General features: G+C 37.5%; 1 protein-coding gene across 2 annotated transcripts in view; it reads left to right on the top strand.

Moving 5' to 3' along the window:
- Wdpcp (WD repeat containing planar cell polarity effector) overlaps positions 1-13,465 on the top strand; it is a 245,691-nt gene that overhangs the window by 103,423 nt on the left and 128,803 nt on the right. For both annotated transcript variants that reach the window (XM_055628872.1, XM_055628871.1), the window contains 2 exons: positions 2,046-2,179; positions 5,420-5,611. In XM_055628872.1, coding sequence (XP_055484847.1) covers positions 2,046-2,179; positions 5,420-5,611 — 326 coding nt within the window. The remainder of the gene's footprint in view (positions 1-2,045; positions 2,180-5,419; positions 5,612-13,465) is intronic.

The following is a 13,465-nucleotide window of genomic DNA, read 5'->3' as shown; positions in this document are numbered from 1 at the left end:
TGCTTGTAATAGCAGACCTACAACCCCTGGGACCAATACAGGCTTCAACTAATATTTAATGTCCATGCGCTTTTCTTCTTGTTAAGTGTTAGGCTCACAGCCTAAGCACCTCACAATCTTTTCTTTACATTTTGGACTGTAATTTTAAAATAAGCTTTTTCATTCATTTAAATTGATTTCTATGTTTTTGGCAATTCAACTTTTCTCAAATGAATCATGTGTAGGTAACACAGATATGTCAAGACAGGCACGGTGGAGTGCCCTGCGTGCTTTGCTTACATGAAGCTACACCATGCTTGTTAGTGAGCACTGGCTTCTGAGTAATATGAGCTATATTTTCTGAATAGCAGAAGCCAGTGCCAGATATGCCAAAGAAGTCCAGACCTACTAAGTGACAGCACCGTGCATGGCTGGCTTAAAGCACATTAGAAAGATTTAAACCATTCATGGAGTAGGAAGGCTACTAATATTTATTGCGCCATGAAAGTCCCATGCTGGGTGCTGTCCTGTTTAATTCAAGAAGGGGCTATGTCAGATATGGTCACTTTTATTCCAGTAGATAAGGAAAGGGAAGCTGAGCCACCAGGATAATGGTCAGGCTTATGTAGTTAGTGAGCGACTGAGCTGAGATCCGAACACAAGTTCTCACTTATTTTCTTTCTGCTATACTATGCTGACTACATATCTTAAGATTCTGTTCCTTTATTTGGGGGTAAAAACAGTCTACAAATAGACTACATTATTGTGAAAGATAAGAACAGTATGTTGAATAAGAAAGGAAGATGTGATCTAGCAGAAAGGAGAGCTATGAGACGGAGAGCCCCTCTCTCTGCTGTGCACACACCAAGTGCTTCTGAGTGAAGTCAGCATAATAGCACAGCTTTAAAGGCAGTGCTCTGCCCATGGCTGTCATGAGGAACACCACTGACAGTAACAGCTGGGTAGGACTGCGGCCATGGCGTTTCCTCCACAATGTCGGAGTGTGTTGCCAAGGGAGCTTCTCTGTGGAAGAGTTCTGTTTTCATGCTCTCATCATTAAACCCTTCATTGGGTTTGCAGATAGCAGTGACTGTGATGGTTTCTCATCTTCATGCTTCTCTGTTAGACTGAGCATGAAACTTTCAACACTTTTCTGCCTGGGTTGGCGTTCTTCATGTGTTTCTTTTATATATACGCAAATCATAGACTCTCCTGGGATAGGAGAGCAATGTGGTTTCCTGGCAGCTCTCCAGATTTTCTCCCTGGTGATTGGTCGCTGCTTGTGCATCTAGAGGTAAAATGGGAAAGAGTCTAGAAGATGTTTAGTGATTTTTTTTTTTTTTTTTTTTTTTGCCTAGGAGCAGTTCACAAAACAATAGCTTTTTATATAACCAATGGTTTTATCTACCTATTCACATTCTTTAGAAATACAAGTGTAGAAGTATTTTTTTTACTGATCCTTATTATTTAATATTAATTTATGCAATATTCCTATTTGGGTATAGCATACTTTATTTCACCCAGTTTGTAAGTCCTCAAAAGAGGTATTACAGATGAAAAGAATTAAATTAAAAAATTAAGTTGTTAGAGAACACTTATCAGCATCAATCCACTTTACTATCAGATGCCTTCTACGAAGGTAGAAACAGCAGACCCAGATAAGTCTTTTTATCATTGTTAATGCCTTTCTTTCTGAGATAGGCTCTTACGGTGTACCCTGACTAGTCTGATGCTGCCTGCCTCTGCCTTCCAAGTGGTGGGGTTAAAGGTATGTGCCACCATTCCGGGCCTCTTTTATGTGTCTTGAGTTCTAATTCCCAAATATTTCCTTTGGTGGTAGTCCTCAAACATTAGTTTATATGGAAATAGTCACTGAAAAAGAGGGAAAATACCAAACCTATATTGCTATATTGATGGTTATTGTTTATTTCTAATATCTTTAGTATCATTCAGATATATTTGGGAGATGTTAGTAAGTTCAGTTAATATTCATTTTCTGGCAGTATCTTTTAAGAATTTCAGCGGAATGAATACCTTGTTATAAGTTTGTTAATCCACTGTTTTAGCTCTTCTTACAGACAATTTCATCATCTTATCCTTTTTGGCACAAAACAAACTATGTTTTATTTCGTTTGCAAAGAAGATGGATTCTCTTGATGTAAACAAGAGATTGGACAAACTTTCAGCCTTGGATTATAAGGTAGAAAATTCAATGTATAATGTCATATTACTACTCATTAAGGTACACCAGGACATTGCGTAAGTTAATGTTACTGTTTTTACTCTTGAACATTTGTGAAACTTGAATCTGCCCTTATACCTCCCCTGGGCTGGAGGCCTAACAATGGCATGTGTGAGTTCATGAAGGTCAAAGTTGTCTTCTTTGCTAATGCTAGTATAGACTGCATTTCTTGGTCCCCTAAGTATCCATATAGCTGCTCAGGATTTCACTGTAAAAAAAGAAAAAAGGAAGAAGGATCTTTCAAAGATTAATAGAAAATATGATAAGTAAAGGTAAGACTCTCACATCTTACCCCCAACTATAGCTGGAGGAAATGCAAAAAGAAATTTCTTTCATGTGTGTTAGTCTTTCTCCCTCTGCTAACTCCAGGTAATTTGTTTCCTGGTATCATGGACTTTGCATCTGTTACGGCAGGATTTTTATTTTAAATTATGTACTTAAATCTCCCACATTACAGTATTTTAACTGCTGGAAAGGCACACTCTCTGCAAGGGTGAGCATCTAATACATTTTCCAGGCTGTTTCAGTTCAAGGCGTCTTTTCAGCAGTGACTTGTGTTTGCAAGACTGATCCAGCCTCTGTGACGTGGATTTGAGACAGTTCACTGTTCAGTGGGAACAGAGCTGAGATACAGCTTTCTTAAAGACAGGGCACACGCGTGCCATCCTCAAGTGTCTATAGCAAAGGCAAAGCCAGCCCTGTGGCTTGTAGTTGGTGCGTGCTTGGAAGCTGCTATATATACCTTACTTTCTGCCCCTTGGAATTGTTATTTATTATGATTAGGGTGATAGTAGCATAGGAAAGATCTAATTTGTTTATAGAAATAGCTATTCTTATAAGGAAGAGTTTTAAAATGGAAAAAGTTACCTGAAATAAATTTTTTTAAACCATAGTAATAATACAATATAGCTTATATGTCAGATTTATGGCGCTTCTATAAAATTTGCCTGATAATGACTTTCTCTAACTGGCAATTTATGATATTCATGTATATATTTAGTTATTTAAAAAATATTTTAAAAAAAGATTCCTTTTAGCATTCTTAAAGTACTGTTTTTCCAAATGGTTAACCTATGTTGATTTTAAAATGTTGTGTTTTTTTCCCCAATATTGGTCTTTAAAATATATCACTTTATTAGCTAAAGCCATTTAAAGTGTTATTAACCTTATTATGTAAAATTCTGTATGACTAGTTCCTTTGCTTCATGTGTGAAGGGTAACTGAGTGACATCTTCTTGACTAAAAGGTGGTAGCCAGTGTGAGCTAAGGAAAACTGGAAGGGTGTCAGTTTTTCTTAAGAAAAAATATGAAAAATAGGCCTATTCTTCAGGTTTGTGTTGCTTAAATAGGGGAATTAACACATTGTTTCTCCCTGTGGACTTGGGAAATCATTGACACTCTACATCATTGCTACTCAGCGGAATGTAACTGTGTCTCCTTGAGGAAACACCATGGATTTCATTTCCTGCTTCAGTGTCTGAAACATATGATGATTAGCGAGTGCCAAATGACTGATCTGCACTGTACAAAACTGAATATGCCAGTCACTCATTTTTAACTGAACTTTATCATCTAGAAATTTGTGCCATGCCTAAATGGCAAGCTGGGCACCAAAATATATGTGCATTTGTCTTCAGGTATTTAACAATTGTAAGTTTTCTTTTAAATAAGAGTAAAGTTCTAGTAATCACACTCAAAGATTAGGTATTTAAACTTAAAAACATAAAATTCATTTATGCTTTTTCTTTGCTCATTTTGGTTTTAAAGCAAGGCTGTGTATCAAATAGATATAATTCTAATTTTCTTTACAGCTATACCATAATTTAATTATTTCACATTGAAATAATTTTGACAAGAAGCATTTCAGGGTAAATATCCTGAAAGTGTTGACCTTTAACTAGCTTTCCTGTCCACATTTTAAAAATCCAATTCGGTTTAACAGTTTCAGGACAGTTTCAGGAGTTAAATGTTTACCATGAGAGAACAACACTGGTAATTACTTTGATTTTAGTTCCTTTTGATGTGTATTCAGAGGATGAAGAGGTCAATAATATTATGGCCATGCAAATAGAAAAGAGTTCCTTTTGACCATGGTGGAAAAAAAAATAGCAGAGGATTATTAAAGCATTAACCTTGATTTTAATGGCCTTGGTTGAGTGGTGAGATCACAATTTGGATGAGCCTGATTATTTACTAAATACAATACATAAATGCAACGGGTTCTTAACACCCATTGCACTCTGGCATTATCGCATTACTGCCTTCCTTTGTTGCCTTGCAGACAGGAATATGAAAGCAATCTGTCATGTAGTGAGACTGGCTCCAGAAGCATTTCTCTGATAAGAAGACCCCCTGCCCTTTGCTAGTGTCTGGTCCAGTAGGCTTAGCCATGCGCTTAATCCCCAGAAAGTGGTTCGATTATTGCTGACCAGCAATGGCAAGATAGTTTTTTTTTCCTTCCAAGCTATCAACCTTCCATTAATTCCTTAAGCAGAAATACGGTGCAATCTATATTTCCTTGGCATGTGTCACCCAGATGGTGTCGTGCTTATGTTTTCAAATAACCATGTTCCAAAATAACATAGTTTGAATAATAAATTCGACAAATCCTTCCTAAGAAAGAGAAGTGTAATTCTCAAAAGCTGCATAAACTTTCACGCTCGCTGCTGTAGCTTATCCCCTTTATGCAGAATCCGTGTGTATACGTCTCATATATTCTTTTAAGAGATATTTGCCTTGAGTTGTTTTTCCTTTTATTGTTGTCAGTCATTGTTAAGGTCTTATGTCTTAAATAGTGGTCAGACAGTGTTGGTCAGCAGTACTGAACTTGTCATTTAGTACAGCTGATGCTAAGCCCCATCTCTGTGTAGGTCGATGCTGTCAAGCATCCATGACTGTACATTTTGGTATTGATTGGAGTCGCTACATCTAGTCCCTCCCTAACTCACATTTCTTTTTCCCTTTCCTCTGCTAAAAATTGGGAGACTTTTGAACATATGTCTTTTTTATATACGTGTCAAAAGAATTTGGTAAATTCTGACACCCTCCTGAGCACATGTTGAAATTGCATATTTACTTGCGCATGTTACATTTACAGATACTTTGATTCCTTTTAAATAGTCCGATGATTTTTATCCTTTCAAAGAAACATTTTCATTTATATTTTGTTTGTTTGTTTGTTTGTTTGTTAACCATTAGATTTCCTACTATGACATACCTGGCCCTGCAAACAGGACAGTAGAGCGTCACTTAGCCATCAACTCCATTCAGGATCTAGTTGTTTGCTGGTGGCCACTGGTCAGTGATGACGCTTGGCCTTGGACTCCAATTTCTTCTGAAAAGGACAAAGCCAATATCCTGCTTCTGGGTCTTACTCAAGGAGGACTGGAGGTAACTCTAAAACAAATGGATACATTTTAATGAAGTGCAAGGAAAATAGTATTACTGGTTTTTCTATTCTGAAATATATGTGAATACATTTTAAACCTATAATTTATATTTTCAAATATTCAAAAAGGAAACTGAATATAAAATGAGATCCTAAAATGTATCATAACTAGAGCATAAGTAGACAACTCCAGGGCTGGCTGAGATAATGCAGTGATTGAAAGCACAGGCTGCGAGGTTCAAACGCTGGTACTGCCACTGCCTCCCTCTCCGCCCGATTAAGGTGCCAGCCTCTGGGGGTTGTCCTTTCATTACTTTGGAAAGTAGAGGTAAAAGTCTATACATTATAGCAACACTTACGCACACTTGCACAAAGCTAGAGTCGCTGCTCACTGTTGCCATCACTGCTGGGGTTGATTGGGGATTTCGCGCCTGGAAAAGCTATGCTGCCGTGTGCCCCTCATGAACATCAGGCCCTGGGATGCCTCACCCTCAGGGCCACAGTTTAACATCACATTTAGGATTGGATCTCTGAAGGGAGCCCTGGAAAGCACAGCGGCCGAGGCCACATCACGATCCTCACTCTGCCTGTTCCTTACAGTGCTGTGGTCATTTGCGTATCCATGTAGATGAACCTGTGTGTGTTTCCATATTGAACCGATGTAAGCACAAACTTCTGGTTTTCTTTTCTATAATTAAAAAGAGTTCTCTCTCTTTTAAAGGCTTAGTTTAAAGGGTGAAAAAGTTCGTTTCAATATTTTCCTCTAAACCTTTCAGATTTTAAGAAGTGTTTCTTAAAATTAGTGTTCTGGGATAAATGAGTAGGTCTGTCGTCCCCCCCCCCCCTTTTTTCCACTTACATAAACTTTCAGTCTTTTGAGTTTTCTTTATTTTGGAGACAGATTTTTTTTTTTTAATGTAGCCTAAAACTCCTGATCCTCCAGCCTCAGCTTCTTTCCTGCTGAGTTGAAGACATGCACTGCCATGCTCAGTTGTAGGCTGCCTTTTAATATTGAAGAGTCTAGAACTCTATATTTTATATAAGTGTGTCTTTCTTAGGAACTCGGCCTTTCCCAATTCTTCTGCAGTAAGCTTTCCCGGCTCTGTATTGGGTAGACCACCTACCTAATCTATCTAACTGGCTTTAGTTTTTCTATTTTTAAGCTAGCAAATTTAAACTATCCTAAAATAAATTTATGCCAGGCCCCTGGTGCTCTAAAATGTGCAGGTATAGGTGCTAAAATACAGATTTATTTTGCCATTTCTGCTCAACTCTTTAGTATGTTTTGAACCCAAACTCAAATTGACCCAAACTGATCTTTCCAGTGTTGCTTTCTTATGTAAACCTATGCTCTGGGCAAATGAAATTACTCAGCGAATCATTATTTCTCGTCTTCTGTAGTAATGGTGTTTCTGCCTGAAGTAGGTAGTGGCTTTAAGCATGATCTTGCATAAGCATTGTGTTCCATTCCAGATGACATGAATAAGAAACTGTCTTGCCTGCAAGGACCCTAGTTGTTTTTGTTTGTTTGTTTGTTTGTTTGTTTGTTTTTACCAGTGAGACAATGTCAGTTTGCTATAGGTAGAATGTGTATAAGCTATAGTAGGAGCTAACAGGGAGTGATTGGTTCTACTTCCAGATAGTAAGAAGGTTAATGGGTCTCACAATGTGCTCAACTATGAGATTGTTACCCAGTTTTACTTGCTTTTATTATCTCTTCTAGATCTGATTTCAAACTTGTATTAGCACTGTGAGTGGTTTTGCTATCCCTTTCTCCTCCCTCAACAGTACCAATGGAAATTATAGAATGTAGATTTTTTTTTATAAGTTATTGATTCCATTTTAAGGAGTTGTCTGAGTCTTTTTATGGGGGAATTCTATTTTATTGAGTTGTTTTTCTATAGTTTTTATAAGAGTAACCATTTTATGAAAGCATCTGAGTTGGTTTTTCTGAATTTGTGTGTGGTATGTGAATATGAGGTTTGGTAACTTGGAACCTAGTCCAAAGCTTCTTTCATTCTAGGTGAACAAACGCTCGATCACTACGCTCTAAACCCACACATTATTTTGAACCATTTATTACTTAATATTCTGTCATTAACTTCTGATGTTTTATTATATACAATTCATTTTCCTGGCAAGGGCTTTTGTTTTAGGATTTTGCCCTTGTAATTGCTCTACTAAAATTCAACAGTTCAAAAGAAATTGTAAACATTTTTTTTCCAGGAACTCTTGTGAATTTTACTATGTTAAAGGTAAATGTTTTTAGGGGAGAAATATCCAGGGAAATGATTGTTTTACTTTTCGTATGAAGACTTAATCTTTAATTGGAACATTTTTTACCATGTCATTAACTAAAGCCACCAGCAGCTGAAAGTAGTGGTCGTCAAGATGGTTCCTTTAGTTTCTTTTTCACAGGCAGCAGCAGACTTCTTAAATAAATCACCAGAAATAATAAGACAATATGCTTTAAGCTCTAAAGTTATAACAAAAAAGAGAAAAAATCTTCATAGAGAATAAATTGAATAATCTTTGAATCTGTTAAACTATAGAATTTTAAGAAAGTATTTTCCATGTAGGCTTTATCAGAAAAGATAATAAGCTTTTATTTTGACAGTGGCAGAATCCTAGAACAGTAGTTCCTACCCTGGTAATACATTATAGTCGCCTGCAGAGCTTTTGAGACAGGGCCACCAGAAGACTTCCATCAGAATCTCCGGTCAGGAGGGGGCATCAGTAATCTGTTTCGGGTTCCCTAGGTGATCTCATGTGCATCCAAGTTGAGACCCACTGCTTTACAGCAAATTTAAAAAAAATGAAAACGGAAGCCATCTTTTTTGCATAACAGACCATGGAAAGGATAAAGCCCACATACTGAAGCAAATGAGAGTTGTAACAGTGAAGTCTAAGTAGAAAATTGGCTTACCAAGCTGCTAAAAAATAAGAAAAGAAAACAAAGGAAACAGAAACCAGCTCTCTGTAACCATATTATCTGTCTTCTGAGGGAAAACATTGTAAATTTTATTTATGGATATTAGAAAACGCCTGGTCCAATTTCACACCACAAAGTTCTAAACAAATATTGTGTATCTTAATTAGAAGCACAGAGCAAGGGGGGTTATGTAGTCTAAGAAAAATGATTCTTTAAAAAAAAAGTATGATAAATAATGTAGAAAAAGGAACTTTAGCCAGCAAATTCATTAAGAGCCTGTTTTAGGGCTTGGAGATGATTCAGTTGCAGGGCGGCCTAAGGGCCTGAGCTTGATCTGCAGGAACCCAGCCCTGGGGAGCTGGGGACAGCAGGGTCCGGAGGCTCTCTGAACAGCCAGCCTGGCCTAAACTGTCAAACGCCAGGTCCTCACTGGAGACCCCATCTCAAAAAAGCAAGGTGGATACTCCTGAGGAATATCACCCAGCCCAGGCCCCACCTCCCCAGACACACCCACACATACATGAGCCTGTACATGCACGTATAAACATAGTGTAGCAGCTTATGTATTACCATGTGGTATGTAGAATTGTCGTTATTGAAATTTCTTTTTGCTACTTGTATTTTGAAAAGTTCTCACGATTTTCTTCTGTGTTAACCGTTCACTTTGACAAGGACGTCATGACAGCTTAACTCTTTTATGTTTATGCAGCCATTTTACCTTTTGTAATGTGTAAGTCTGATCCTCCTCTCTGCATGTGCTGCCAACATCACAGTGTTTACTGGGAGACCACATGATCTTGCTCAGCAAATTAAGCACAGACACACATGCGGAGCTATCACAATCTAAGACATGGTCGACCTAGAAGAATAAATCCTCACAAACACTTTTCTTCTTACAAGGTGTTTTGTTGTTTGGGTTTTTTTTTGTTTGTTTTTTTTTTTTGTTTGTTTGTTTGTTTTTTGCTATTTGTTTTGTTGAAGCTCCTCGTGTAACTCAGGCAATCCTTGAGCTCCAGTTGCCATGCCTCTGCCTTCCCCCTGCTGGAACTCAGATGTGCACGACCACCATACCACACAGTGTCCTATGAGAAGCATTGTCTGTGTGTATTTTTTTAAAGAGCAGTGTAACTGGTAGGAAAATATTTATGTGTTCAACTGTTAGTATAGTACCTTCTGATAAGGGAATCCAGGAAATACTCCAGATATTTTCAACTGTAAAGCCAAAGTATTTGTGAACACCCTGACAACGAGGTGTACCTGTGTTAGCTTTTAGCTAGGTATAGTCTGTTTTATGGAATGCGAGTTGTGTGTGTATGTATGTGTGTGTTTTAATGTTGGCTTAACATATTTATCACAGTCTGTAATGAATATAAAGCAAATAACACAAATAAATACATAGCTTAATGAGCTACTATAAGCAGAATACCCCTGGAATCATCAGTCACAAGGAGAAATAGAACTTTGCAGCCCCATGAGGCATCTCCCTGTGCTGTCTAATCTTAATGGTGACTCCATTTCCCATGGTACCCATTGCCATCAACCTCTAGACACTTTCTTATTTACTTACAGATTTTACTACCCATGTGTACATTCCCAGAAAAGAAAACATTATGTCCATTTAAAGCATTTCAGTGTGCATCTTAGTCTACAAGTTTTCACTAGTCCCTTTCTTTCCTAAAAATGTATCTGTTCCAACTATAGTATCCATGGGCTGAGTCCTGCTTGTATCTGCGGTCCATCCTTTAATGTGTTTCTCTGTCTCACGGTTCTACAAGTCGGAGGTGTTGGTGGGACTCTCTGGAGTCTCTGTTCTTTTATCTTCAGGTACATTTCTTTAAGTTCATTGGCTTTCTTGTTTCTCCTTTTTGATGTTAGCTTTTGATGTTCAGTTCCAGGTACATAGATTTATTAATGTTACAAAATGGTAATTTTCTAATTAGATCATTTTATTTTTCTTTGTTAATTGGACTCTTGTATAATTAACACCCCTATGAGCCTTATTGGTAAGCTGAATAAATGTCTATTTTATTTTGTCAACATAATAAACTGATCTATAATGAAGATGTTCACTTTTAATTTTTAAAAAAGCATGAATTTGTGGATTCAAACATTCTGTTTCATGTGTTCATAAATTATAACTGTATCTTATAGAAGAGTAGATTACTCCATTTTCGGCCAGCAAAAGCTTCTTCACATTGCTCCATCTTGCTATGATCTCAGCAGTCTTGGTAGATGCCCTGCTGTCTGCTGTAGCAGTGGCTCATGCCATCTGGTACATAGCCTAGCCTGGAATTAGCCATTTCTCTAAGACAGTATTTCTTTAATGGACAATGATATTTTTGAGTCTAAGTCAGGATATTATGGACATTGGTTTGTTGTTTTGGGGTTGGTCATTGTCAATATCTGTAATTGTACACATCATCATAAAATGCCCATATTGATACTGCTAGTTCAATACCGCAGAGTTTCCAACTTTAATTCTTCTATGTTACTTTCATATTTCATAATTTCTGTAGAAAAACTCTTAGTTTACAGGTGTTCACAGAATACATTAGCTCACATAATTTCTTATTTACTATGTTCCATCTCACACGTATGCCTACCATGTCGAGATAATCATCCTAACATTGCCACTAGTGTTTTAATTATTGAGAGCATTCAGTTTTTTCCCTGTTTTCTTCATTTCTCTTCTCTCATTTTAACAGTCTAAGTTATTGTATAATATATTTATTGCATATGATTCTCAAGTTTTTAAATTCTCATCTACTTGTTCATAGGTATTTGGCTTTGCTATCTAAAAGAGTTGTCTATTGTATGTGGAGATTTGAAGAGATTAAAAAATTAAGGAACCACTACTGGTACTCTCAAATTTAGGAATAGTAGTTTCATGGTCATGATAAAACGTTTTTGTTTTTTTTTTTAATGATAAAACTTTTAATTAGAACCTGAACTTTGTGCTAAGTGTCTGTGTTTAGATTCATGTTTTTTATTGGCATGTGTAACTATTAGGAACTGTTTGTTGAAAAGACCACTTTCTTCATTGGCTTGCCTTTGCTCTTTGTCAAAAATCAGTGGGTCTCTATTCTGTTCCATTAAATATTTGCCTATTCTTTCATAAAGCAAGTCTTTGATATATTGTATTGACTAATATAAAAAATAATTCTGTAGCAAGGAAAGACAATCAATCTTAAATATAAGCTTGTAAGGTTGTAACTTACACATGCTAAAGAGTATGGGTACAAGAATGTTCATGCTTCTTATATTAGACATCTTTATCTTTCTAAACCTTTTTAATGCTTATATAGCATTAGTATATTTATCTATATACAAATGCCAATTTATTGGAAAATATTAAAAATAGGGAATACATCTACTTAAAACCAAATGCTGCTATTTCTTTTTTTAATTATAATTTTTATTTATTCATTTTAGCTCCTGGTCATATTCTCCTCTCTCCTCTCCCCCTGGTCCCACTCTCCCTGTTTCCCCTATCCCCCTCCCCTAGTCCTCAGAGAAGGAGACCCCCCCATCTCAGCATATCAAGTTGCATTAGGACTGAGTGCATCTTCTTCCCCTGTAGCCTGGTGAGACCGCTTTGTGCGGGGGCGGGGTGGTGGTGTTGTGATGGCAATAGAGTCCATGTCAGAGTCAGCCCCCATTCCCCTTACTAGGGAGCCCATATGAGTACTGATCTGCCCATTAGCATGTGTGTAGGGGGACTTGGTCTAGTCCATGCAACCAAGGACTCAGTCCTTGGTTGGTGCTTCAGTCTCCATAGACCCCGTGGGCCCTGGTTAGTTTGCTCTGCTGGTCTTCTTGTGGAGCTCCTGTCCCCTCTTGCTATATTTCTTAAAGAAGTTCCTTTTACTTTTATTTCTTTGTGGTGTGTGTGTGTGTGTGTGTGTGTGTGTGTGTGTGTGTGTGTGCCACAGTATGCATGCGGTATTCACAGGAAAACTTATGGAGGCCACATTTTCTTTTCACCATGTGGCTTCAGGGAGTTAAACTTAGGTCATCAGGATTATTGGCAAGTGCTTTTTACCTTCTGAGCTGTGTTGCTGGCCCAAATGTTACTTTTTTTTTTTTTTTTTTTTTTTTTAGGTGATATGTTTGATTGAATATGTGGGGCAATAGGGAACTTTCATTTGCTACTAATTGTAGAAGTTAGTAGACTGATAGCAAACATCATATAACTAAAACCCAGATATATCTTAAAAGAGAGAACCTTAATTGAGAAAACCCCTTCATAAGATTAACCTGCAAGCAAGCCTGTAGGCCATTTTCTTAGTGACTGATATGGGAGGGCCCAGCTAATTGTGGGCATTTGTCTTGGGGTACATGAGACAGCAGGCTGAGCAAGCCAGTGAGCAGCACTCCTCCATGGCCTCTGCATCAGCTCCTACCTCCAGGTATCTGCATTGGTTTTCTGATCCAGTTTTCCTGGGTGAGAGACTTATAAGCTTTTAGATGAAATAAACCATTCCCCTCCGCCTCCCCTCTTTTGGCCGTGGTGTTTTAACACAGCTATAGAAACTAACTAAAACAGACTGTATTCTATTTTGTTATATACTAAAATTGTTGTAAATATGTTTGCTTTCTGTGGGAATAAAATTTTTGTGTTTCCCCTCTTGGAGAGAGAGAGAGAGAATTAATGAATGAATGTGAGGATGTGAGTGAGATGAATACAGGCCTAGTGTTGCCGCTTGTATCCCAACTACTCTAGTGAACGAGGCAGTAGACCACAAGCTCAGTAAATGATGAACGGCTGAGTGAGAGCCTGCCTGAAAATTTAAATTACAGCTTGTAAGTAAAACTCAGTGGTAGAATGCTTGCTAAGCAAATGGGATGCCCTATGTTGTTCTCTCCTTGAGAAAACACACACACACACACACACACACACACACACACACACACACACACACAC

Source organism: Psammomys obesus, unplaced genomic scaffold (assembly GCF_907164565.1).
Source record: "Psammomys obesus unplaced genomic scaffold, mPsaObe1.curated_primary_1811, whole genome shotgun sequence".
Classification (NCBI taxonomy): domain Eukaryota; kingdom Metazoa; phylum Chordata; class Mammalia; order Rodentia; family Muridae; genus Psammomys; species Psammomys obesus.
The sequence above is the reverse complement of the archived record's forward strand: the minus strand, read 5'-3'. Positions and strand labels throughout refer to the sequence as shown.